The 24,957-nt window shown below is 55.3% G+C and overlaps 1 protein-coding gene and 1 long non-coding RNA gene across 6 annotated transcripts in view; one reads left to right on the top strand and one right to left on the bottom strand.

The window, feature by feature from the left end:
• The window catches only part of CAPZB (capping actin protein of muscle Z-line subunit beta), a 130,369-nt gene that overhangs the window by 11,348 nt on the left and 94,064 nt on the right, over positions 1–24,957 (bottom strand). For 4 of the 5 annotated variants that reach the window (XM_049106534.1, XM_035713973.2, XM_025447961.3 and 1 more), the window contains exons 4-6: positions 22,126–22,239; positions 4,389–4,530; positions 3,944–4,060 (exon numbers count right to left, since the gene is read on the bottom strand). In XM_049106534.1, coding sequence (XP_048962491.1) covers positions 3,944–4,060; positions 4,389–4,530; positions 22,126–22,239 — 373 coding nt within the window. Of the gene's footprint in view, positions 1–3,943; positions 4,061–4,388; positions 4,531–10,910; positions 11,094–22,125; positions 22,240–24,957 lie in introns of those variants that run through there. The other variant, XM_025447964.3, reaches the window with a different exon arrangement.
• LOC112660426 (uncharacterized) lies at positions 477–19,292 on the top strand. The gene is made up of 3 exons (XR_003136915.3): positions 477–2,831; positions 7,157–7,296; positions 12,654–19,292. It is a non-coding gene; the product is annotated as an uncharacterized LOC112660426 (long non-coding RNA).

The raw sequence follows: 24,957 nt of genomic DNA, 5'->3' as shown, positions 1-24,957 counted from the left end.
GGGACACACGGCTCAACCCGCGACCCGTTTCCCGTTTGCTCAGAAGCCATGCATCACTGCCGGAGATGTGTCTCCCCCGCCGCTGCCCTGGCTCTCCTTTCACATTACTTACCTTGGAAACCAGCCCCGGCTTTAATGCACCTCAGATGAGTTATGTGACCGGCCGCGGGGATGATGACAGAGGCATGAATTTCCTCATCAAAGCCCAAGAGCACCAGGCAGTCCAAACAGTCCTGCAGCCACGGCCCGGTGTGCTGAGGACAGCCCCTCATCGGGCCCGTGTGGCTTGGCAGGACGCTGCTCGCGGCGAGCCGGAACCAGACCCTGGCCATGGGCTGGCCGCTCTGACCAAAACTACCAGGAAGGCTGGGGATGGAATATTTGTCCGGTCGCCGTAAACCAGTGGAATAATAAACAGTTTGGAGCGGTAAGTGGTGCAGGAAGCTGTCTCCGGATACAGATTTAGGATGTTCCACTGGTGCCCAGGTGGCAGGGTGTGGGGGAGGCGGGCTGCGGGAGAGCTCGCTGCCTGGGGGCTCGGCTGGCTGCCCGGCCAGTCGTTCCTGGAGGACAAAGGCCTGTGGTCCATGCACCAGCCTCGGCTCCGAGGAGTGGAGACAGCCCCACCCAGGGACACCCAAGATCCCTGGTGGCTTCAGGCTGCTTAGGCTCAGTGGAGGCGGTGGAGGCTTAGCACGGAAAGCGTAAGGCTCGGATATGTGCCCCAGGCCTGCTGACAAAACACCTGCTCTGCAAGCTTTCAAGTGCACGTCCATGGTTCGTGGCTACAGATGCACTTGAGTCACTGAATTCATCCTTTTCATATGTTTTTTTCTATCAAACAGAGGTATTAAAAGATTGGAATTTTCATCTCTCTTAAAACGACGTCTGCCATCAAAAGGAACCCTTGAGAGCTCAGGCACTACTGGCCCCGGGGTGGGTGGGGCGCTCCCTTGGATGACATTCCCCAGGACGCTGTGCTGTGGCCAGCACCGACTTCGGGGAGACCAGGGGTTCCTGGGTCTGTGCTTTCTCCTCCCTTCACAGAGAGACACCAGGCGAAGGCCGTCCCGGGTCCTACACGCAGATGCTTCAAGAGGCATCTGAAGCGGATGGGAAGACGGGTCTGCTCTGGGGGAAGCAGCACCTCCGAGTCCAGCTCCCAGCTCACCTGAGACATACTTGGAGGGGAGGGACATCCTGGACATGACTGCTAAGGACACTGAAGCAAAAGATGGGGGAGAGGCACGTGGAGCTGGGACAACCTGATTTGTAAGAAACACATATATTCGTTCAGATGACCAAGACACATACATTCCCCACGTGTACTGGTCTTGGTCCACGGTTCCCGGCTCAGGGCTCCCATAAGCCTCGGATTCTCCTGAGCCACTATGGGGCCATCTTTCTTGGCTTCCTGTCCTTGGTTCCTGAAGTCACTTCAGGGCCGTCCAGGTGACTTGGGGGTCTTGTTACTCATAATGAGCCCCTTCCTACCACAACTGGGCTCGTGTTAATGGAGTGACTTTAGAAAACACCTCTGGTGACTGGGGGACGTTCAGTACCCCCCAGTTTCCAGGCAGGGGAGCAGGGGGCTTCAGAGAGTTTCCAGGTTGGGGAACAGAATGCTTCTAAGTGCCACCATGCTGGGCCAGCTCAACTCCAAGACGACGGAAGCTCCTTTGTTTATGACGTCATCTGATGTATCCACTTGGCTGCTGATTTGTATACTCTGATAAACCAGTCTAATGAGTCCCTGGGTGAGCTTCTGTGACCACTCCAGTGAAGTAATCAGACCCCAGGAGGGGGTCACGGAAACCTCAGACACCCAGCTGGTAGGTCAGAAGCACAGGTGGCACCCTGACTTGCGGCTGGCATCTGAAGAGGTCTGTGGGGGAGGGGCGGGGGGCAGGAGCCTGAGCCCTCAACTGGTGGGATCTGAGGCCATCTTCAGGTGGACAGCGTCAGAGGCAGCTGAACTGTGGGATGCCCTGCTAGTGGCCAGAGAAGTGCTGCAGATGGTGTGGGTTCGGGACCACCCTCCACCAACGGTGGAATGGGGTGCAGAACCCAAGAGGAGCACCTGTCGAATGTCAGTGTGCATATAAATTACCTGGAAGTTTTTGCTAAACTGAGATCACAATTTGGTGGGTCAGGACAGGGCCAAAGAGCTCCGTGTCCAACGGGCTCCTCAGTGCTGCTGAGGACGGTCCAGGGACACGGCTGCCTCGGGTGGGTGGCGGCCAGGTGTGGGAAACAGCACAGCCCCGTTCCTTGCAGGAGGAGATGGGCCTGAGCTACAGTGATACAGTGACAGGGTGTGTCCCGGTGAGGAGGAAGCAGCTGCAGCCACGCCTGCAGCCCCCCGGCCTACTGAGGCAGGGAGCCAGACGGAAGTGGCGGGTGGGTATCGGACCACAGACCACTCCAAGGGCATTTCTTTAAAAATGTGAAGCCCTGCTCAGACGGTGGCTTTACAGCCGGTCAGCCAACTCCCCCTAAGAAAAAGCACCTACGAAAGGTGATTATCAGACCGATGCCTCCGTCTGAGGAGGTGTCCGGTAGCCCCGCTGGAGGGCTCTGCATCTGGCCTCGAAACCACAACGTCACAGTCATCCCGGTTAAGGTGCAAATGACAAAACCGAGAGGAACGGCGACCCCCGGGACAGCTGAGACCAAGAGTCAGCTTCACTGCTGAGGAGCGAGCGGATGAAAGTCAAACTGTGAGGACAAACACTAATCTCCTCTTAGGGACCAACCACACGAGAAATCGCTGGAGCCCCCGAGGCTGCTGAGAGAGAGAAGGGGTGGGAGCGACACGGCGCACTCGTGAGGTGAGGTGCTGCCGAAGCGACCCGGGGCACGCTGGGCGACAGGGTCTGTTCCGACGTTTCCCAGAGGCCAGCGTAAAGGGAACGGCGCGCTCCCTGGTCCTGGTCCGGCCGAGGGGGCGGCAGGGGTCGCATCAGGCTGGGAGGGGAGCTCTGAGCTCTTCCAACGTCGGGATCCTGCGACTAAAGCAGCTTTTTCTTCGTGAGGGGGATGAACGTGAGGAGTTTTGAAAGGCTCCCCGCTCCAGCCTGCACCGAGGGATGCCGGGGAGCGTCGCGGCTCCGTCCTCGGCCCGCGGCTGTGCGGGGGCGGGGGCTCAGGGGACACAGGCTCAGCCCCGCGCCGCCGTGACCGGTCCCCCCCCCCCCCCCCCCCCCCGGCGCGCGCAGGAAGGCCCGGAAACCCGCTCAGATGCTTCATGTAGGCACATCCTCTTCCGGATCCTCTCAGCTTTTATTTCGGCCTTTTCTCCTCGTTTTGGAGACGCTGCCTACGGCCCCCAGCAGCCGGCCGCCCGCCCTGTGGCTGTGCCGTCACCCCCAGTCCCGCCCCCCCCCTTCTCTGCCCAGGGCCCGGGTCTGCTGCCTGCCAGCAGCCACCCCCCCTCTGTGAAAAGCAGCCAGGTTTTCGTGCAGGAATCCGACACCCCTTTTTCCTTGATACCACTCCCTGCAGTCACGTGCCCCCCCCCAGCCTGCCTCATGCCCCTCGGCCTCAGGAGGTGATCCTGTGGTGGACACAAGCAACCGAGGCCAGGGAGACATTTCTGGGGTGAGGGCAGACCTAATTCTGAAAGAAGAGCTCTCCCCCCAGGACTGCCCGGGGCCAGAAGCAGAAGCCAGGTGGTGCCGGGCGCTCCTGTCCTGGGCCCGGACACCCCGAACCAAGCCTGGGCCTCTCAGTTATGCGAACGGCCTTGTTTTCATTTTTGCGTAACGGCAGCGTTTTACTTCTGTCACTCGCAACCAACAGTCCTCCCGAGGGATCTAAGTCACCACAGCGACAGTCACTCATCCTACATGTTATCAGGGGTGTGTCCTAACCGGCCCAGGAGCATTTTAATGTAAACGCCGTGACCCAGACCCAAAGATCAAACCTCCTGGGGAGACCCTACCTGTCTGGTCAGGCTGCCTCCGAGGTTCATGGTACCAGAGCCGGATTTGTTGGTCTGCAGCCAAAGCATCACGGTGGAGGTCAGCTTGTAATGGGCGGTGCGACCGCTGGATTTCTCCTGCGGGAGGAGGAAGGGATCAGAAGCCCAGGAGGGACTCTGAGCTGAGGAGAGCCTGAGGCGGCCCCTGGACCCGGGGTCACTCTAACCTGTCCCTGACTTAGATACGGGGCCACGACGTGACCTTGTAAAATTCCAGCCGGTCTCTAAGGGACCGAATCTGGGATGTGTGCTCAGTTCTTCGGGGATCTTTACTGTCAGTGACTACTGCAATCCTGACTTATCTTTATCTCACGGGCTCCGGGGCATTTTTAGGAGTGATTGGGGGGGGGGGGGTCTGCACATCACAGCACTTCCCCCTTCAAGAACACCCGCTGGGGAGGCGTACCTGCACTTCCACCACGTGGATGGAATCCCAGCAACCCTTGATCTTCTTGGATCCATCTCCAGCCTTCTTTATGAGGATCACTCCAGCAAAACCATGATCCAGGTCCCAGAGGTAGACAGACGAGACGCCGCCTTCAAAATACCTGCCGGAAACAGGAGCATGAGACGTTAAGCCTGTCAGACTGAAGATCAGCAGCCTGGGGGTTCGTTCACAAAACGTCATCTGAACGTCTGGGGTTAAGGACCCTCCCTCCCTGTGATGGTCCCAGGGCTGATGCTCACATGTGTCCTGAGCACCTGCTGGTTGGGGGAGGAGTCACAGAAAGATCACGGGTGCATGAGTCCTAAAGATGAACCGGAGTGTGAGCTCTGCCACTGACTCTAGCTTTGTGGTCTTCGGCAAACTCACTAAACAACTCTGGGCTCCAGGTTTCTTCCAGAGGAAGCATCCAGCAAAGTGTGTGACGTGGAAAGGACGGTCAGTGGGTCATTACTATGGGATAACGGTCACTGTTCGACATTCCTGTCTTTGGGGATGGCTATCTCACAGGGGGGACAAAGGGGGAAAACAGCAGCACACTCCTCCCCTCCCAGAGCCCCAGAAAGGAAGAGCTGAGCTGAGGGTGGAGCTCCCTACTCAGGTCTGAATCGATATGGAAAAATCCCTAAGAACAAATATAAGAGGCCAGAGAAGAAAAGGAAATCGGGCCAGGTCCCAAATCCGAGACCCAAGGTGACAGTGGCAGAGCGAGGCTGCCGGGGCACAGGCGGGTCACCAGCTGCCATGTGGGGCCTTGAACTCTGCTGACGACCAACGAGATCACTGGAAAACGCACGTCTCTGCGGCCTAGCACGTTCGCTACCAGCGCGCTGCTGAAGCACGTTCTTTACCAGCAAGTCTGTGGCCTCTGTGACCCTAATTAACCTCGGAATCCACGGTGTGGCAGGCACACTCTGGGACCTGCTGGGAGGGCTGGTGTGTGTGAGCATGGGCTCAGGCGTCCAGGAGCCTCGCCAGCAGCACACACGTGGGTGGCGATGAGCATGTGCTCGGGGGGGGGGGGACACGGGCCCAGCACCCCCCATCACGAGCTGTGGCCGCACATTACCCACCAACTGTTTCTTAAGTGCTAGCAGGTACCCACTGAATTGGGCATTAGCTTTGTTATAAAATAGTAACAGTAATACCTACTTTATGGGACTGTTGAGAAACAAACAAAAAAAAACCCAGGAAAATAAATAATCTGACCAAAAACTATTATTGATTTTAGTAAAAATAAGTACTAAAAATAAACATGTCTGTGATTTCTCAACAAAGTAGTTATATACTAAAAATGTACACAGTTGACACTAATATTTAGAGAATGTGGGTGAAGGGTACACAAGAATTCTTTTTTGGGGGTAATTTTACTGTAAATCCGAAACTGTTTCAAACTAAGAAGTTTTGATCCGAAGATCAGTTGGTGATCTACACCAGTGTGTAACAGCTGGAGCAAGCAGCAGCCTTTCCTCATGAGAATGACAGCCTCCTGCCTTTGGGCTGGAGGGTGCCGTGGCCCTAACCCACTGCAGGCCCACAGGGCACCCAAGGGTCCCTACAAGGTCTGCTACCCTCCCCTCTCCCCCCTGGAATTCCTCGGGCAGAGTGGGGCCGGCCTGCTGCTGCCACCACATCCTGTCCCCACTTCTCCATCCCCGCAGGCTCCACTGTGATAAAGCTGTCAGCTGCCATTCCTAGCACTGCCTACCCTCCCAGGGCTAACGCAGCAGGAGCGTGGTGAGGGTCTGCTGGACAGATGTACGGAGGTGCTGGCCCCAGGGCAGGAAGCGGCTGGCTCCAGGCCAGGGCAACACAGAGCACAAACACACCTGGGGGGGGGGGGGGGGGGGGCGGGGCAGAGCTCAGTGCTATCCTAGGTGATCTCCAAGAAATCTGCAACAGTGGGCACTCAGGGACCCTACTTATTCCAACTCACTCTCCACACTCCCGCTCTCCAGGGACGGGAGGGGGTAGAGAAGTATTTAGGTCTGGGACCTGTGCCCCACCTCCTTCTGTAGGGCCATCCTGGTCTGGAGCAGCCCCGCAGGAAGCTGGGCACCCATAGGCTGCCCTGGAATGCACCTGGGATGGGTGGAGGTCTATCGGTCACCTCTAGACCAGACACCCTGTGGTGCTTGGGTGAGCTCAAATCAGGGCCTGGGGGAGCCTTCCTGCCCTGTTCTCAGTCCTGGTGATTCCCTCAGCTCACAAGTTCACTAGGAGGCACTCGGCACTCCTGAAGGAAGAGCAGTCCAGCCAATCCCAGTGCTGCTAGGGAGAGGGCTGGGTTCTAACCCTTGGTTTTCCCTCTGGTCGGCTTGTAGGGAGAGAAGCCCCACATCAAAAGGGAAGAAACAGCTCGACAAACTGTGGCTTTTCTTGTGCTGACATTTAGAAAGGGCCAATAATCCCTTCTTTCCACTGGCCATGCAGGAGTGAAGGCCTGATGCCCAGTGGTCATTCTTACCCTTCCACCCTGATCCCCACGACCAGGGAGCAACGGTGGTCTTGCCAAAGGCCCTGCACCGTGTTAGAATACCAGGGAAGGTGGGCCAGGCTGCCCTAGAAGGGAACCTGGGGAGAGACCCCGGTGGCCTGAGAGCCCTTGGCGACACCACCCGGAGACCAGCTCCAAAGCACCAGGCAGCCTACGGTTGATCTTCCTCAGTCCCATCCCTTAGGTTTGTTTTCTTCCGGAAAATATAACAACCGCATTCATGTTTTATAAGGTGGAACTGGCCGTTTCCACTCTGGCGCCCCACCCGGTGGCCTGGCTCTCGCTTCGGGCAGCTTCTCCCTGGCATCCTCAGCTTCCTTTGTGGGCCGCGCTGACTGGGCCCAAAGTCCCAAGATGTGGGAGACAAAGGAGGTAAAAAAGCAAACTCAGTTCTGACCTCTATGTGAGTAGCTTTTCTCTTCTCCAAAATTAAGTTCACTGCAAGGACATGACAAAACAGGGAGACATAAAAACCAGCTCACGATACCACGTATCAACTTATCCTATAAATCTGATTCTTCCAAATCCCCTCAAGTCTTTGTCCAGATGTGTTAACTTTTACGTAACGACAAGCGCAGCAATGGTGCCGTGTTGAGTTCGGCCTCTGCGCCTGGCACAGAATTCGTTAGCGCTTTTCCAGGGAGCCACACGATCTCCAGAAGTGATTTTACTAGCTGAGGTAGTATTCCACTGGGTAGCAGCCTAACTTACAGTCGATCTGACGTGTAATAAAGGAACGGCAGCCGAGTTGGAGGCGATGCTGCGATCTGACTTTGAGTCCCGTTGGGGTGTTCCCTATCGGGGTGAGGCGGACGTGCTGAAACCCGGCCTCTGCAGGCCGGGCCCCAAGACCACAACAATTCAACAACGGACCTGCATTCCATTCACCAAAAGGCATCTCCAGGGACTAGGGTGGCAGCAAGTCTCAACCTGATGCTCCAAGACAAAGGGAGCAGAGGACTGCGTGATCAGAAAGGGCCGGCTCAGAATCTCCCAGAAACACCAGCCTCTCCAACAAGTGCCGTCAGGACCGCAGTGAGCAGGTTGGTGGCGGGGTAACTGCGGGGCATACAGACAGCCCCCCATTACATGGTTTATGGCTTCGCTCTGTGAGTGAAGCATTAATTAAAGAGGGACCTCAACAAGTTTTTGAAAATTTATTCTTACCTACTGTACTTTGATCATAATGACATGAAACAGGAAAAAAATAATTTTTATGTGGTTCACATTTATGAGTTTTTACATAAAGGCTTTTGTGGGTATTTTAAGAATGTGCTAAAATGTTGTCTGAAACCACATAAAGCCATCTGAGGAGTCGCCCGCCAGAACTAACAGCACACACATGGAAGCACTTTAACTGGCCTTTGTATATTTAATGAGTCAAATAGTATTAATATTGTTTAAATGCTAACATGCCATTTCAATAAGGTGGCTCTACCATCGCCAGCGACCCGCTCTCGGGCCCTGCATGTCAACGTGAATGAACACTCAAGCGTGGCCCAGGACGCAGAGCAGGCTACGGGGGAAGCAACCAGGCCTACCCTGGGCTCTGCCAGGGGTCGATCCTCTCAAAGCCTCCGCCATCCAGGAAGGGAGGGAGGACAGGCCCAGTACCAACTGCCACGACACGGGGTGTTTGAGCTCAAGAGGCAAGGCCCAGAGTTCCTGCGGTGAACCCTCCACCCTCCGGTCAGAGGGCAGCTCAGAGAACTTTCAGACACAGAGGCCCAAAGACAAGAGCATAGGCTTTTCTTGGTTAGGCCTGAAACCCACAGATGGTGAAGAGGGTGAATGATCTGTTAGCTGGACAACACGAGGACCATCGGCAGGGACACCAGAGAAGCCACTCCGGAGAGTCTCGAACCATGAGGCAGTGGGGCCTCTGAAAGCCCCAGGAACACCAGCGGGGGAAACGAGTCAGACTCTGAGCTGGTGTCACTGAAGAGCAAACCCCCTCAACCACACATCGGAGGGTTCCACCAATGGTCCTGGGGGGCTTCTGAGACATTCTCAGTAAGGGTAAACGCTTCATATCTGTTTTCTAAAAAAATTTTAATTAATCAAATATTTATTTTTAAGAAGTAGATTCCATTTCCAACATGGGGCTCCAACTCATGACCTGGAGATCAAGTGTTGTGGGCTCCAGACACTGAGTCAGCTAGGCGCCCCGAGGGTGAACATTTTCTAAGGCAGATGGAACAGAGAATTCAGACGGCTGGCACTAAGGAGACGGAGCCACCGTGCGTTGGCTCCGGAAGTCAGGCCATCTGAAAACGAGTACTTGATGACAACAGGCAGATACGGGTTCCGTAAACTCCAGAAGCTCGGGGCACCATGGGATACCTGTGCCCAGGACGAGCCAGGAGCACAAGGCAAGACCGGCAGGTGGGTTACCTATTTATCAGCACAGGCAATTACAGTGAAGCATCCGGTCACGTGTACTCTCTACCATCAGATCCCTGAACGTGGACCAACTAAAAGCCCAACGTGCCAGTTAATTCTCCTGTCCTCAGAGTTCAGCATTTTTCCCAGAAAATGACCCCTGCACTTGAATCACATCATAGTCACAGACACAGATTCTGTGTCCCTAATTCTTCAACCGCAGGATCTCCGGGGCGGGGGGCAGAATAGAAAAGAGGGAAAAACATAAGACTTCACACTCAAAATGACCAACTTCACAAAAGGAAGTGGAAACTTGTTCTGGGAACCTGGGCTGTAAGTGAGCATGACCCAATCCCCAGTCTTGGCCAACACTGGGCTGCACGTGTATCAGGGAAGATGGGACTGGAATGCACTGAAGGGGCTGTGATTGGCTTGAGCTCCCTCCTTTCAAAACGCCTCTGGGGAGAAGAGCCGGATCCGAGCGTCTCACACGGAGGCCCCGGCGGGTGATGAGTCACAGGCCACGACTCTCCCAGAAGAACCGCAGCCAGGACAGAGCTGCTGGGAGCGGGCCCTTGTTGGCTTCACACAGACATGGTCTTTTCGCCATACGTGGGCTGGGCCAGGAGGCTGCAGCAGACGCAGCCCCTGGCAGCGTGCTGTCACGTGCGATGCGGAAGCCCAGGCCATCATCCCCAAGCTCCAAGGCCCAAGGCCCCAAGCCGAGTCAGGGGCATTATAAGGTAAGCCCCCCTAGATGCTAGAGCGTGTAGGGGCTTTCTTCTGCTGTTGGCTTCATTCAATGCGCCAAGAGGAACGCAAGGAATATCTATTTGGCACCAGTGTGGTGCCAAAGCCTGTTTTCCCAATTACAAAATGAAGGAGCTGGCTCACAAGCTCAGTGGGGTCTTCCCAAGCTCAGACTGCCGGGGATTTGGTGGCTGCATCAGAGAGCCTGTAAGAGGCAGACCCTGAGAACCACAGCGCAGATTACTAACATCGTGATCAAGGTGGTCAAGACTCTGCTTACACGCCTTCAGTGACAGGAAACTCACTACTTGACCGGGGCCACCATTTTTGTTTTGAAGAGTTCAAATAGTTCCCACTGGACTGACCCACCTGCACCGACTGCCCGCCAGAACCACACAAAATAAGAACTAAATGCTCTTCTCGCATGGAGTCTTTTTAACTAAAGATGGCTTACATTAACGCCAAGGTTTCTCTCCTCTGGCCTTCCTGTCATTACATTATTGCCCATAAGACATGACTTCAAGTCCCCACGCCTTGGTTACCCTCTACCGTAAGGGTCCGAGAACAGAAGTCAACGCCCTGTTTATCAGCACATCTCTTGTGGGGGGAGGCTACTTCCCCCTCCAGAAAGCCCAGGGCTGAAGCAGCTTTCCTGGCCACCACGTGTCACTCATATTGACACAGACAAGCTTGTCCTCATCCTCTCCCATGAAATTTTTTTTTTTAATCGTGTTGTAAAATTCTCTCCCACGTCCTAGATTTTTAAAAACCTGGTATACTGGACCTAAGAATATGATTTTCCACTCAGATCTGTTATATTTAATTCTCAGAGTCATGGCTTCACCATTTCCATGTATCTTTGGGGATTCTGAGTCTGTCATCCATGTCTGATCCAAGCCACTCTTCCTTGGAGACCCTTATGTGTGGGAACATACACGAAGTAGGATGCCACCCAGATGAGTTCGACCGAGTTCCACACTGTGTGCACCAGCTCTCCCAAGTGGCTCTAGAAAGTCCTGGAGGCTGGAGTGAAGCTTCTGTGGAGAAAGGGATGATCAATTTGGAAGGATGCCTATGGCCTAGACACTTCTTTCAAGTTGAGGGGGCAGTATCAAGGCTGGGGTGGGGGTGGGGGACTCCCATGGCCTCAGATCTGACTAGAGACCGCAGGGTCCATCAGCGAGGAGGAGGGATGGACAGAGCCAACAGATGTGGTGGCACCAGCTGAAATGCCAGGCCAAGGGTTCTGGCTGCACATATTTTTAATGCCAGTCCATTTAAAACAAGTGGAATCCTTCCAGGATCCTGTCCCAAGCTAGGAAGACTGTCCCTTAAAATGTCCCAAACCATTAGATTCCAGGAGGTTTCTCCTTCCCTACTCTGGGTGCCCGGGTCACGTCCGCGGTCCGTTGTGTTTCTGGGGTCTCATCGAGCAGCAGCAAGGCTTGAGGTTCACACTTTACTGTAACTGGCACTTGGTCCTGACAGTGACAAGGAGGTCATGTGGGCACCTGTTCAAACAGAAACTCTTATGCCCGCTGACTGATTTTATGGCAAAGGCAGGGAGAATAAAGCCCCGAGGCAGACCCATTCCACCAGTGGCTCAGGTTTGGCCCCAGAACAATAACTTCTTGTTTCCTCCCAGCCTAAAAAAGAAACTGAAGTTCTCAGCTACCAGCAGCAGTTGGTTTTTCTGATCATCCTTAAACATCCTTACAGCATAAAAAGGCAGCTGCTACCTACAGGTGGGAACAATTCAATTCTACTCCAGGAAAAAAGAAAACCCTCCAATTTGCTTGGAGAGGCATCTAAAACCTGGCCTCCGTCCTGGCAGTGCAGCCCAACGTTCCCTTCTCATTGGCTCCAAACACGCCACTGTTGAGAGGCTAAGCATCCTCCCCATCCGACAGGAGGCGTGGGTGCTGCCCGGTGGGTACAGCTTCTGGAAAGCCTGCGGAGAGCTGAAGACACGCTGACAGCCACAGCTAAGGAGGCCCGGGACATGTGGGCTCTCCTCCGCCACTCTGGGGTACCAGCTTCCATTCGGGTGCATCCCTGAGACCACCTCCTGGAGGCAGCAGGAGGCTCGCAGGAAACAGGAGAGCAGAAGGGCTGGCACAGAGCAGGCACAAACTGGTGGCCGTCGACTTCCCAAGTCTCTTTCTCTCTGGGCCGACAAGGACACATCTCCCTCCTCCTAACCCTGGCCTGTTCTGAACTGCACACAGGAAGCAAGGTCTTGCTTGCCCCGTGAGCACGGTCCCATCCCACTTCCCCGGGGGCTGCATTTAGCTCTGCACCAAATGGAGAAAGGGGGGTACTTGGCTCTGGGCTGGGGGATGTGCCACTGAGATCCAATGGGCCTTGTGTGTGTGTGACCAGCTGTTTCCACCACATCCGCCTGTGGACACAGGACAGGTATTCTGTGGAAACTCCCTCTAGGACACACAGGTGCGACGGTGCCCCGAGCAAGCACACCAATCAGCTTAGGCATGTGTGGCTTTAATGCCAGTTGTGCATTGAAAGTGCACATCTGGATCACGGCTGTTATTCCTTTACAGCCTCTTTATAGGTTTTTTATATTTCTGTACTTGCAGAGACACGATGAAGGCCTCTCTAGAAATAAGGGTGCTGCTGCAAGGGCTGCAGATGTGGCTCTGGGATCTGACTGAGCTGTGCTGCCGCGACCGTCTCCTGGATCTCTGGACCCCCTTCAACCATCCTGCCAGCCCACTCTGCCCACGACTCAAAATGTTGACGATCCAGGCCTTCTGGAGTTGCAGTGTCGCCACTCTCGCCCAAGAGTTGCCATTTATGGGAACCCATTCTGTGTCAAGGGCTTTGAATACGTTATTTCACAGTTAAGAAAACCGAAACCTAGACAGCGACAGAAATGTGCCCCAGCCACTGGGATTGGGACTGGGATTGACCCTTGGGTCTGGCTGGCTCTGTGCGGAGGGGGTCCTGCAGCAGTGCAGGTGGGCACTGGCTCAGCTTGTGTGGTGGAATTTAGCTAAGATGAACACACACACACACAACAGCGCCTCTGCACACAATGCTGGTTCAAGGTGGGGGGAGAACGGTCAGAGGAACAAAGGATCCCACACTGAGCAGCCAGGGGGCTCCTTCACCTCAGTGAGGCAGCTAGGGCCTGCTGGCTAAACCCTCCTAAGACCACCTGCCCTCAATACCTGCACAAAGCAGCATCTGGGAAAAGACGTGTCTCCCGGGAGCCAGGAGCACAGCTCGACCATGGGGGGAGCTGGTCCCTCCTTCCACGTGGGTGTCTGCACCCCAATGCGTGGAACTGCACAATCCAAAGCATGACTGTGTGCCACACGCTTGTAAGCACCTCAGAGTTCTGGAGGAACCACGGTCTCTGATGCTGATTCAGGGGGCCATGTTTGTACACAAAATGGTTTTCTGTACACTCCTTTTTGTTGGACTTTCTTTTAGCAGGTGAGAGCCAGTGCCTGCCAGGGCCACCAACCCCGGAGCTGCAGCTTTAGGATGCCAGATGAAGGGGCCCTGCGGTGGCCGCTCCCATCATGGCTCTGCGGGCTGGGGGCAGCTTGCAGGCTTGTCAAACCCTCTCTTTAGGGGCTGGAGAAAGCACGGCAGAGCCAAAACAGCCCCCTGGGGGCTGGCTGCAGACTAACTAGCTCAGCGCCCCTGGAAAGTCGACTGGCCTCTCTCCACTAGTCAATGAAAATGGCACAACGGACGGGGGCCCAGGTTTCCCCAAGAAGTGCTTCCAGCACTTTCACACAAGCCCGAGGCTGTGGCAAGCCGGAGTCCCACAGCAGGCGGGGAGGGTTCTCAGAGGCCCTCTGTACGCATGGCTGAAGATACAAATAATACATGTGAAAACCCAAGTACTAATTACAATGCCGACAAGTGGAAAGCCAGATGCAGACCCCATCCTCGCGCGGCCATCCCTGGAGCACAGCATGCGGGGGCTGTCGTGGGGCCTGTCGCAGGGCTGGCTGGAGACTGTTCTATCTGGGAAGAGGAAAGGTTCCAGCTCCGGGCAGGAACAAAAAGGTTTATGCATCATGAGCCATTCAGACCCATGTGAAGGGGCAGGGAGTGAGGGCGGATGTGCCAAACCAAACGGCCCAGGCTTCACCCAGCTCCAGAACTTTCCTGAATTATCTCCCACCACTTCATGCCTCCCTGTTCAGTTCTTTCGTGCACTTCCCAGTGGGGTTGTGGTTCTGGAGACTGAAGGTAATGGCCAGCTGTTTCTGGTAGTGAGAAGCACTGGGTGACCTTAAGCTACAGATTTCACCCCAGCCAGACTACAGGACGAGTAGTTAGGACCAAGTAGCCAGACTACAGGAAGTATGAGGCAGGATCTTTCCACTCGTGGCCTCTCCAATCCAGCCTCCAAACTGCTTATAAAGAGTTTCTTAGGACATGCTTCAGAGTTGGCCTGTGCGCCCCTGGGGCCCTCCAGGCCCGTCCTGATGCACTGAGAAGGACACTCAAAGCCCATGCCTGACAAGAGCCTGGGTACGTCTCCCTACTGCTCACACTCTGCCCCGGCCTTCACTCAGTGACCCCACAGCCCAGGAACCACCTCAGGACTGTCCGAGTGACTCCCACTGCTCAGAGCATTACCTCCACCACCCTCCCTGGCTCCTGCCAGCCTCATGGCTGAGCCCAGGCTCCCCATGACCTCCCAAGGGTCAGTGATTCACGAAGAGGCTCACAGGAGTCAGCACAGTCTTGCCACCAGGAGTCATTCTAGTGGAAGGAGACAGGGCAGGAGTAGGCAACGGAAAGGAGAAGTCCTGAGGAAACCAGACACAAGTTTGCAAGAGCTTGTGACCCCTCTCCCAGAGGTCACACAGGATGCACTTAATTTCTCCAGCAATGAGTTATGACAAATGTGAGGTGCCATCTACAGGGACGCTCATGAGACTCAGTGACCGGGGTTTTTACTGCTAGAGCGCTCTCCACCTAGCACATACCAGAAGGGAGACAGGAGTTCAGCATAACCCACAGTGTTTGTGCAAAGAGTTTTAAGCATCATGAGCCATTCTTATCAGGAATGGTAGGAACCTTCCAGAAAGCAAAGTTCCTGGACACCAGGCAAGGGCCAGCCCTCCAAAGGCAGCAGTCCTACGCTAGCTACTCAAACTCTTTCCTGCACAAGGGCAAACCCGCTACACTCCATAGTTCCGCCCCAACCTAGAGTAAGGCCCCCCTGCTGGCCCTGCCTCCATGCCTGGGTTTGGCCCTTCACAGCACTTTGCAACCTGTGCAAGCGCTTCGTACGTTGGCTCCCTCCCTCCTGTGTGCACCCGACCCACTCTTCACTGTGCCCCCTGCTCAGAGCATGGTCGGTTCTCAGTGTCTGTGCAACTCTCCCATCACCACAGATGTGAACTATGTCACTCTGTTTTCGAATTACTCGAGTAAGTTACAGAATTTACTTGAGGTCTCACTGTGGGCCGGGAACAGAGCCCCAAGCAGAACCCACAGCCTTCCAAGGTGGCCGGTGACATGACACCGCCTGCACCCAAACCACCCCGTATCCACAGCCATAACGGCACAGAACCTAAGACACCCACAGGATAACTGCTGCAAAATTACAACAGTCTTGTCCTGGCAACTCAAAGGTCACCACGTGGACACGACAAGTCAGTGCAAGAGGAGCCTTACAAGCTGCACGTCACTGAATGCCTCCCTCAGCCCTGAAGCCGGCAGGGGTCCCTCTTCAACAGATAAGGAAACAGAGGCCAACAAGGTTCACTTACTCGCCCAGGGTCATTGAGCGAGCAGGGCACAAGAGAGAACCAAGTCCAGGTCCTTCCAAGGCCCGGCTCCTCCTGATTCTGCAGCTGGCTGGACGGTGGTGGGCCTGAGCCCTCTCCTGGGGTGTCCTCACCTCCCGTCTGAGCAGCATCTCCTACCATCGCCGACCTGCTGCCCCTGCGTCTCCCATTTCTTCAGAAAAGCCCCCACTGTCCTCTGCAATTCCTACCAGGACAGAAACCCTGAAATTCCCCAGGCCTGATGCTCACATCCAATGATGGTGGGGAGCGGGGTGGGGGGTGGGTGTCGGAAGACCCCAAGGGGCCCAGGGTTCAGGTCTGTGAAGGCAGCTAGGAACACGGGAATTTCCAGGACTCCTGAAGCCACGGCAGCAAACCTTTGCCACACACGAGTATGGATGCCCTGCCCTTCCAGGGCCAGCGCTGCCCAAATGTCAAATGACAGAGGGACAGAGAATGGGAGGAAGAGGCAGGAATAACCACCATTCTAGCATGGCCCCAGAGGGGAGAGAAGGCACAGAGCTGGGGGAAGGCCCATCCACCAAGCACCCTGGCTGCTCCCGGAGAGGCTCGTGGGTTTCTGGACTGCCAAAGGGACGCCAGACTTGTTTCATTCTGTAAACTTCTTCCAGACAAGAAGGGCTGATTAGAAAAGCTAATTAAATCTTTTGAAGATTATCTCAGACCCGAAGCAAGGGAAGAACACAAAATGCCTTCCCGCCCTGCTCCTCCACCCCCCAGACTCTGGCCTTCATTAAGCTTTGATTTCAATCAATTGCACACCCACTAAAATTAACTTATAAGGCCAATAAATTGCAACCGCATGTTTGAAGGTATTGTCTGCTGCAAGCCAAGAGCCAAGGATTGCAGAGCACGGGGCAAGATGTCTGGCACAGATGGGAGTAATCATCTCTGGAAGAAAGCCGTGCCAGCCCCTGCAGTTAGAACATCTGGTCTCAGCAGAATCCAGGCCGACAGAGGCAACAGTGAGACCCAACGTGAAAGCTAGAGCTGGGAAGGTTTCCTTGGGAACCCCCCCCCAAAAATCAAAGCGGTGATCCTGGGGTTCACACCCCAAGTGCGAAGTCTCTGGCAGCAAGTGTCCACCCTACACTGCGGGTCTCACTGCTGAGTCTCTCCCAAGAAAGATGCATCGCGCAGATCCGGTGATGGGGTTCTGTGACTGATGAGCTACCCTAGGCTTCGGCCTAAAAAAGCAGTCAACGTTGCCAAGAACGAGTGTGAAACGTTGAGCCATGAGCCAGCCACCCAAGAGCCTGCCCTTTCTGCTACCTTTCCCACTCCCCAGGTGCCACGTCTGTTCCAGGGACAGTCCCTGGATTGAGCAGGGCCTGTGCTCAGAGGTAGAAAACCACCTTGGGGCTTGGTAGAGAGGACTCGAGTGGCCCGGATGTTGGTGACCAGGGTGGGAGGCTCGGAATCAGGGTGGCCTGAGAGTAGACCCCACCCCGCCGGCCTGCAGAACAGGCTTGATGTCCCCAAGGACGTGCGACACTTTGACCAGGGCCGCTTGCGTGAGGCAATCAACAGTTGTTGGATAGTTACTCCTCCTCGGGGGGAAAGCTGCCACCACAGGCCTTTCTGCCATGATGACAGCAAAAAAGGACATCGATAAATGTCAGAGGGACTCAGGGGAGAACACAGCGAGGGAGCTGCAGAGAGTCAGGCAAGCAGGGACTTGACCTGCTTCCGAGGATGGGCCCCTACTCGCCTTCTGCCCACACCCCAAAGGAGGGCACATTTATTCTGCAAGGGGGGGCGGTTGTGCAGGCAGGGGTGGGGTGGGGGCACCATGCCCCCCCCCCCCCCGGGAGTTACACATGGAGGGCCTGCGGGTCCACCCAACCCTGGCCCTGCTCTCCCTGTGACCATTCGGACCAGCTCCGGTTCATAATTCATTCTAATTCCCTGCAAAGTCAGAGCCTTGACAGACCTGAGGACAGAATCCAGGCTTTCCCCCAGGACGCTAATGAGGAAGCTGTAATCTCTCCAGGCAGAGAGCAGCCTCCGGGGAAACAGCGAGCATTTCCTTTCTGGAAAAGCCTGGGTGGCTCTAGGTCTCAGGCCTGGGTCATATCTCAGTTCTAGTCTCCAGCATCCGTCCTTCCAAGGAGAATATCGGGGACAGGAACAAGGTTAGTAGGTCCACGACGAGCAGAGGGAGCAAGGGGTCTGCCGGTTTGCTGGATGACAAAATATTCCTACAGGGTCAGTCTTAAGGCACAGCCAGTGGGGGCGGCAGGGGAGGGGTGGCAAGAAAGCACTTCAGGCCTTTGGCCGCAGAGGGGTGTGTGTGGGGGCCAAATCTCCAGACCTTCAGAGGACAGAACAACAACTCTGCACTGACTTCAGCGGGCCTCCCAGCGCAGGGGGGGGCCTTCCCACCAGCAGTCCACAGGAGCAGCTCCCTGGAGTGTCCACCGCGGTCAGAAAGTCGAGAGGCTAGCCCAGTCCTAACTCAGTGACCCATCAGGGTTCCAAAGAATCTGAAACATCTGGGGTCATCAAGAATCAAGGACCAGGTGAGCACAGGGGATGGGTAGGCTCCTCGCATTCCTCAACTGCCATGGGGCGCAGGCCGAGCTCCAGTTTGGAACTGGGGCGCCCTGGAGACGGCAGCCTTCCTCATCTCGTCCTCCTGGGCACAATGGTGCTCCTGTTCTGCTCTCAGGGCGGCAGCGCTCCCTCTTCTTCCTGGCAGGGTGGGTGGGTCTGGTCTGCCTGGGGCTCTGGGCATCTCTCTCCAGGCCTGGGACGCAAGCCACCCTCCCGGCTCCTCACGCAGCAGCTCAGAACCAGCAGGGCCAGCAGACAGAGGGCTGTGTTGCGGGGAATGAATGCCTCCCCTCAGAGTGACCTTTGCCAACACGACAGGAAGACAGGTGGAGCTCTGCGGCTTCATTCCCTGGGGCTGACAACACATGAGCCTTCCCATAGGAAAGGAATGTGTCTTTGTTACTGTTGTTTTTAAAGGTTTTATTTTTAAGTCATCTCCACACCCAATGTGGGGCTCGAACTCACAACTGATCAAGAGTCCTGCCCTCTACCCACTGAGCCAGCCCCAGTCACCCCAGGCACCTCTGGAATGCATCTTTCCAATGGGAAGGGGCAGAGATGAAGGATAAAGGGAAGACATGACGTGACCTACTGTCCCTTCATCCTATGAAACCATCTGGCCCTTAGAACACCCAGGTAACTGCTGGCCTGTGCACAAGGCAGAGACAAGGCCTCCTAACCCGCAGGCTGACTTCCCTCTGCTCCAAAACCACAAGGAACGAAAGAGGTCACGTTCTGGGCCGTACTAGGGTCACCAGCGTGGCCACCAACAGCTTCAGGGCACTCTGAGAATGGGAACTTCTGGAGGGGAGCAGTGTACCAAGATGTTAAAAAAATAATAATAAAAAAGGCAGGAAAGGGGAATAAAAAGATTTTGTTTTCATAATTTTTAGCTCAGAAATGGGTCTCATTTTAACTCATCATGTGTGGTCCAGCTGGGAAAATGTTCCCCACACATGGTCTCAGGAGAGAGTGTCCTCAGTACTCTGATAACAGTGGGTGGCTTGAAACAGGACTCTGGGTCCCCAGTGACGCTCTAACCACCACCCCCATGGTAGCCTGTAGCTGCTGTCACGTGGGTGACATGGGCTTCTCCGCACCCCCGGCACCGAAGGCCCCGAACTCTCCTCCCCACCAGCAGCAGCACACGGATGCTGCCGGGACAGAGGTGTGCCGTCTGGCTGTGTTCCATGCCTGCAAACTGCCACAGCACCTCAGGGTCTGGGCTGGTCTAGTCTGATCTCCCACCTGGGTGCGGGCAGCGGTCCCGGCGGCCCCTCTCAGCCCCCCAGTGGTCAACTCCCTCTTCAGAGGCGAGCACAGGCTCACAGACATCCGCTACCTGCAAAGTGGACATCTGCCCAGGAAGGAAAGTCTTTCCAGGAGGTGCCCGAAGGAGATGCACCCAGGGAGTCCCACGCCTTGCTGGACCTGGAGTGGTGTGAGCATACTGAGAGGGGGTGACCGCCCCGGTTGATCCAGACCCTGCAGAAGGGGGATGTCTGGGTGGCTCAGCAGTTGAGCGTCTGCCTTTGGCTCAGGTTGTGATCTCGGAGAGGTTGTGATCCTAGAGTTCCAGGATCGAGTCCCACGTCGAGCTGTTTGTGGGGAGCCTGCTTCTCCCTCTGCCTATGTCTCTGCCTCTGTGTCTCCCATGAATAAATAAAATCTTAAAAAAAAAATAGACCCCACAGAAGGGACACACCTAATGATGACCATGCATCACTATGTATGTGAACCAGGAAGATAGGAAGGAGAAGGAAAGAAGTCAAAGATAAGACCTGGGCTCTTCCCTAGGCCTGGCTCAAAAGGGCAGTACAAAGGCCACATGTCTGAATCGCTTCATTCAGGAAGTCACCATTCTAATCCCTAAGTGTTCTGACCCCTGGAGAATCTAAGAGGTGCCCGCCCAGACCACTCTTTCGTGGCTGGGGCATGGCTGGCCCCCTGCGGGCATCAGTCCTCAGCTCCAAGGCCACCACGTCCTGGAGAGGCCTTCCCTACCGCTCCACCTGAAGCACGAGTCAGTCCCCATCGCACCATACATCGTGGCATCCATTCACATGCGGTGTCTTCCCACAGAGGACGCCCCAGAGGGCAGGGATGCCATGATCAAGGCCGTACCCTCCAGTATTTGGTGGGTACCTTCAGCGCTGGGCAAGTACATGAAGATTTTGGACTTCGGAATTGGATGAGGACGGCTTCACATCCCAGGTCCACCACTCACTGGCTTTGGGAGGTTGGGCAAGGTACCTGGGCTGACTGTCCCCTCACCTGTAAGGGGCAATCCTTTTTCCCAACACGCTCCTGCAGGGATCGACGTACGTACGGATGCTCCTGGCCAACGCCAAAGCTAAAGCTGAGTCACATGGGGGTGACTTCAGGGGCGACAGAGACATCGAGGGCCATCTGCTCCACCTGGCTTTTGTACTGCATTCGTCTGCTTAAGTGTCATGGGGTTTTCTGCCTGCAGGTCAGGCTGAGAAGTGGCACTTTTCCTCCCAAGCCAGTTCCTATGAGAAATTCTTTAGGGTGTTTTACCAAATCTGCTAAGAGCCAGAAAGCCATTCCAAGTGCCTGCGGGACGGAGTCCTGAATCCCCACACCACGCGTGCCGCCAACAGTTCCGGACAATGGTTCCAGCACTTCAGGTGCTTTGCTTCTCCTGCTTCCACTTTCTTGCCCAGACCCTAAGTCCCGGTGGGGAAATGACCAGCCCAGGGTCAAAGCCCACCCACCTCAAGGCTCAAGAGGTGGTTTTCATGTTTTTATTTTATTGTCTATTTTTTGGGTTTTTACACTTTCAGAGGATAATACACGTAAAACAAGAAAACACTCAAAGTAAACAGAGGCTCCTACAACCCGCCACGCCGACACTCTGACCACGCTGCCCGGCCCTTCACAGAAAACGACCGAGTCTGTGTGGTGGAGCCGTGCCTTTCACAGCTGTGCTCTGTGTTCAGTACAGACCTGAATTTCCAATGAGATTCTACTGGTCAAGGAAGGACTGTGTCAGAGGCTAAGCTTCTCCAGAGCCCTTCTTTGCAAGGCCAGACGGTAAGTGGCTGCTCTTTTTGGTGCTATGGTGGGTGGCAGGACCGGGGGGAAGCAGGAAAGGGAGGTGGGAATCTACGCAGACCCAGCAAAAACACCTTCCAAGACAGGGACTAGGCCCTAAAGAACTCAGGAGTCAGCGACACGGTGGGTCAGAGCGTGCAAGGGCCTCAGCTGAGGTGGGGGTCTCTGAGCCCCAGGCACGACTGGTCGGGGCACACAGGATGGAAAAACAGAGGGGCCCTGGAGACAGACAGGCTGGGGTCCTCTTGCCTCAGACAAATGCCCGGATCCTCCTGGGCCTTAACTTCTTCATCTGAACGATGAGGACTAAAAGAGCTCTCATGTTTGTGAGGGTCTGAGAGGACATGCAGAGTGTGTGCTGGCCCAGGGGTACCTGCGACCACGAGGAAGCACAACGTGGGACCTGCACACGCAGGTCTGCGCACGAGAGCGCTCCACTGCCGAGTCGCCTCATCCCTGACCCAGTCACCAGGCTAGTGCCCAGCGGCCCGCCGTGAGCGCTCAGTTATCACTGGCGAGGTGAGCCAGGTGACAGGGTTCAAGGAAGGCTGCCTGGCCTGCTCCCACCCTCCCTTGGGACTCACTTATCTAAATCACAAGCGCTGAAGTGGGAAGGGAGGAAGTAACTCACAGGTCTCGATACTGGTCAAAGGCATTGTTGGCTTCCACCTCCAGCTTTCTCAGCCGAGCAGAAGGCATGGCCCCGTCTTCCAAAGGAGGGTCATACTTGTTACTCCATGGTGACCTGAGGGGAGGAAGGAGAAGGAAATAACACCAATCATTCCCGGAGAGGTGGCCTGTGAGCCGTGAGCCTGAGCTCCGGCTGTCTGACGTTTCAGAGGCAAGGCCACTACCCACAGCAAAGATGTTTCCAGGCCCTGCAACACACACAGCTTTCTCGAGGTTTGCCGAGCAAGGGCTCGGAGGCAGACTGGCCCCGGCATGAACCTCCAGTGCCACCTCTCATGAGCCGTGTACCTCCGGCAAGTGTCTTGACTTCTCCGAGCCTGTAAAATGAGGCTACCATGTGCTACCCGCAGGGCTGTTGTGAGGGACAGAGGAGAAAATATACCAAGTGCCAGACCACAGCCTGGTCTGTGCTGTCAATGTCGTGACAGCTCCTCACTCTTCTCCTAAGTTTCCTCTGTTTTCACCATTGTATGGATCAACAGATGCCCCTCTGGCCTCCGGGACCTGCCAGCAGCTCTGGATAAACTCTTACCCCAAAGATCTTTCTATGCAGCTAAGGACTGAGAGCTGCTGGTCATGGAGGCAGGCAGGTAGCTGCTGACTACCTGTGAGAAAACCTGAGGGGTCCTCACGGGGGACGGGACAGCCTTCCCAACACCCGAGACCATGGGCACAAAGACTGCTAAGCTGGGGCGCCTGGGGGGCTGAGCTGCTTGACTGTCCCACTCTTGGTTTTGGCTCAGATCATGATCTCAGGGTCGTGGGATCGAGCCCCGTGTCAGGCTCCGTGCTCAACAGGAGTCTGCTTGAGAGTCTCTCTCCCTCTGTCCTTCCCCCCCCGCCCCCGCTCATGTGCCTGTGTGCACGCACACTTGTTCTCTCTCAATAAATAAATGACATCTTAAAAAAAAAAAGAAAGAAAAAAAGACTGCTAAGTAATGAGAAACAGCCTCTCTTTTTCCAGCCCAAAGACTTGCTGCATTAAAAAAAAAAAATGTATTTTGCCACATGAGGAAAGCATTTAATGACAGGGATACTTGGAAACGGGGTTCTAGTGAAAGTACCTACTTGTTAATTCCTGCGGGTTGAGTTCAGAGAAAGAACGAGAAGGAAAAGGTGAGAGGAATGGAGGGTGGCAGTGGTGCCGTGGGCTGTGGACAAAGTCCTCCCCACTCCTGGATGGAAACCTCTCAGTGTCTCTGCTGCCTTTTCCGTATTCCCTGCTGACAAGCAACTTTTGCCTCACAGAAGCCTCAAAAGAACCTTTCAATTGGGATTCATGTTATGGAAAAAGGGATCATGGTCCTCAGAACCCCAGTTTTAATGAATTCCGTGCACGCACATCATTCTTCTAGGGAACTGGTACACCCCCCTCCCACCCCCGGCACCTACATCGGCACATCACATCACAAGTATGGAACCAGAGAGTGGGCCGTGAGCCGGGTGGTCGCTCCCCCAAGCTGCCTCCACGGAGATCCCAGCTCCTCGGCTGCTGGGCCACCAAGGGCGAGCAGGGAAGGAGTCACTGCGCCTGGTTCCCAAGAGGAAGCAGCAGTAGCCCTGACCACTTCGAAGCTCAAGGAGCCTTTGGAAACCTTTCTTTCCAGGCAGACTCTCTCACTCCACTGCTCTCCTCACTGTTGGTACGGAGACTTTTCAACAATGGGGTAAGATGCTCCCTTCTGCCCCATGACCAGCAGCCAGCCCTGTGACGACCCAGACTGGGCACAGGACATGAGAAAGAGCTGTCCCATAAACCAGGGCCTACGTGGCTTCGGGGGGCAGCTATGAAGCTGACACTGGGCACCCTCGCAACCTCACTGAGGGGCCTCTCCCTTCCAGAGCACGGCTGATGCATCTGTTCTTATTATAACCTGTCTTCTTCATCCTCCAAAACTTTGCTGCCTCAGAGAACTTTCCTCGAGGACAGAAATGTTCTCTATCAGCGTTGTCCAAAATGGACAGGAGGTTCAGGAGGCTACAGAGTATGTGAGATGCGGCTAGGCTAGTGGCTACTTTACTTGAATTAATGCAATCAGTTCTGGAACAGAGGTTCCAAGAGGGCTAGTCTTTCCGGTCTTGTTCTCCACCGTTTGCTTGGCACCCAGAATAGAGCCTGGCACTCAACCATGGCTTCAAGAAAGCTGTTAAAGGATGAAGAAATCCTTACCCCCACAGCCCCAGAAGCTACACCCCGCCCTGGCCCCTCACTTTCACATATGGATGTGGATTCCTGCACCTGCCACAGCTCTTCCCTTCCCTTCTCTAGGGTGCAAGGGTGTGTGGGGAAGAAGCCCACCCTGTCCACACCTGCCACGCCAGCACAGGGCTCCCAGGCCTTAGCCTCATGGCTCAGGGTGGGAAAGAAAGACCCAAGGGGGGGACTCTGCTGGTGGTCCTCCAAACCAAAGAGAAGGAGTCACCTTCTGCTTTTTCTGAGGGACACCTAAGCACTTAACAACAACAAAAAAGGCCTCCTGGCAGCTCCTGAGACAAAGATTCAGTGGAAGGGTACTGATTTGGACACAAGGCCACAGGCTCAGGACCTGCACTTGCCAGAGGCTAGGGGATGAGACCCGGGCCCCCTCCCCCACATGCCCCCTTCAGGACGTCTTAGTACCCCCAGACCTGACCTTTGCTCCCCCAGCTAAACAGCCCTCGCCTTCCTGTGGGCCTGGAAGACCCTCTCCAACTGGCTTTCATTTAGTGGTGACCTGATGAGACACAAGAGCCCATCTCTTCTGCAGGCTGAGGGCCTGGATTTTCAAGAAGC

Source organism: Canis lupus, chromosome 2 (genome assembly GCF_003254725.2).
Source record: "Canis lupus dingo isolate Sandy chromosome 2, ASM325472v2, whole genome shotgun sequence".
NCBI classification, from domain to species: Eukaryota; Metazoa; Chordata; class Mammalia; order Carnivora; family Canidae; genus Canis; species Canis lupus.
The sequence above is the reverse complement of the archived record's forward strand: the minus strand, read 5'-3'. Positions and strand labels throughout refer to the sequence as shown.